Genomic DNA, 1,568 nt, shown 5'->3' with positions numbered 1-1,568 from the left:
GATGGTGGCATCTCAGACAACCTGCCGCTCTATGAGCTCAAGAACACCATCACGGTGTCCCCCTTCTCGGGCGAGAGTGACATCTGCCCGCAGGACAGCTCCACCAACATCCATGAGCTCCGAGTCACCAACACCAGCATCCAGTTCAACCTGCGCAACCTCTACCGCCTCTCCAAGGCCCTGTTCCCACCCGAGCCCCTGGTGAGGCCGCCGTCGCCGCCGGCTCGGGGGACACCTGCCTGGGGGCCTCTCCTGGCGATAGCCCGCAACTTGCCCAGCCTCTGTCCAACCTGGATCTGGCCCTGGATTCAAGTTTGCTTAGGGTGTGGTGGGGGGATGGTGCAGAGACCCCGTGGACCCCAGGGGGGCAGAAACGGGGTGCGTATGGCCGCCTGCCCCAGTTTACGCCTCCCCTGCCTCAGGTGCTTCGAGAGATGTGCAAACAGGGCTACAGGGATGGCCTCCGCTTCCTGCGGCGGAACGGTGCGCAGGCTGCCCAGGGCTGGGTGGGCTCTGCTTGGCCGTCCCCTGTGGGCCAGCCAGCTGCAGCCCCGCTGATGGCCTGTCGCGTCCTCCCCACCCAGGTCTCCTGAACCGGCCCAACCCCTTGCTGGCACTGCCCCCTAGCCAGCCCCCTGCCCCCGAGGATGCAGATGCAGAGGAGGGGGCAGTGGCCATGGAGAGGACTGAAGGGAAGGACCACCTGCCTCCGCCCAGGGAGGATCACATCCTGGAGCACCTGCCCTCAAGGCTCAATGAGGGTTCGTGGGGGAAGGGGGTCTGGGGGGGGGGGAGGGGTCCTGGTCTCCGCCTCCCCTGCGGACCTGCCACCTACCGCCCTTCTGTACCCACAGCCCTGCTGGAGGCCTGCATGGAGCCCACGGACCTGCTGACCACACTCTCCAACATGCTGCCCGTGCGTCTGGCCATGGCCATGATGGTGCCCTACACTCTGCCCCTGGAGAGTGCGGTGTCCTTCACCATCCGGTGAGCAGCAGGGGCGGGCCCCCGGGACGGACTTGGGAGTCATTCCTGGGTGGTGGGCACAAAGACACAAGGAGAGAGAGAGACAGCTGGTTTAAGATACTGCAGAGATGCCATGTCGGGCCCCAGAGCCAGGGCACAGACCGGGCCGGCCCGCCGCGGTCCCTGAGGCCATGCCTTGCACCCTGCCCCAGCTTGCTCGAGTGGCTGCCTGACGTCCCTGAGGACATCCGGTGGATGAAGGAGCAGACGGGCAGCATCTGCCAGTACCTGATGATACGCGCCAAGAGGAAGCTGGGCAACCACCTGCCCTCCAGGTGAGCCCCTCGCCGCCGTGCCCACCCCGGCCCGCAGCCTCCCAGGTGACCCCCACGCAAGCCCACCCTCCCTCCATCCTGCTCTCCTGCAGGCTGTCGGGGCCGGGGGGGCTGCGCCGCGCCCGCTCGTTGCCCTCCGTGCCGCTGTCGTGCGCCGCCTACAGCGAGGTGCTGCCCAGCTGGATGCGCAACAGCCTGTCGCTGGGGGATGTACTGGCCAAATGGGAGGAGTGCCAGCGGCAACTGCTGCTCGGGCTCTTCTGCACC

The 1,568-nt window shown here is 67.1% G+C and overlaps 1 protein-coding gene across 1 annotated transcript in view; it reads left to right on the top strand.

The window, feature by feature from the left end:
• PNPLA2 (patatin-like phospholipase domain containing 2) overlaps positions 1-1,568 on the top strand; it is an 8,637-nt gene that overhangs the window by 3,648 nt on the left and 3,421 nt on the right. Inside the window, exons 5-10 of the mRNA XM_010854205.1 lie at positions 6-201; positions 423-483; positions 585-761; positions 855-987; positions 1,179-1,301; positions 1,394-1,563. Of these exons, the coding sequence (XP_010852507.1) occupies positions 6-201; positions 423-483; positions 585-761; positions 855-987; positions 1,179-1,301; positions 1,394-1,563 (860 nt within the window). The remainder of the gene's footprint in view (positions 1-5; positions 202-422; positions 484-584; positions 762-854; positions 988-1,178; positions 1,302-1,393; positions 1,564-1,568) is intronic.

The sequence above is a fragment of the Bison bison genome, unplaced genomic scaffold, assembly GCF_000754665.1.
Source record: "Bison bison bison isolate TAMUID 2011002044 unplaced genomic scaffold, Bison_UMD1.0 scf7180017853262, whole genome shotgun sequence".
Classification (NCBI taxonomy): domain Eukaryota; kingdom Metazoa; phylum Chordata; class Mammalia; order Artiodactyla; family Bovidae; genus Bison; species Bison bison.
The sequence above is the reverse complement of the archived record's forward strand: the minus strand, read 5'-3'. Positions and strand labels throughout refer to the sequence as shown.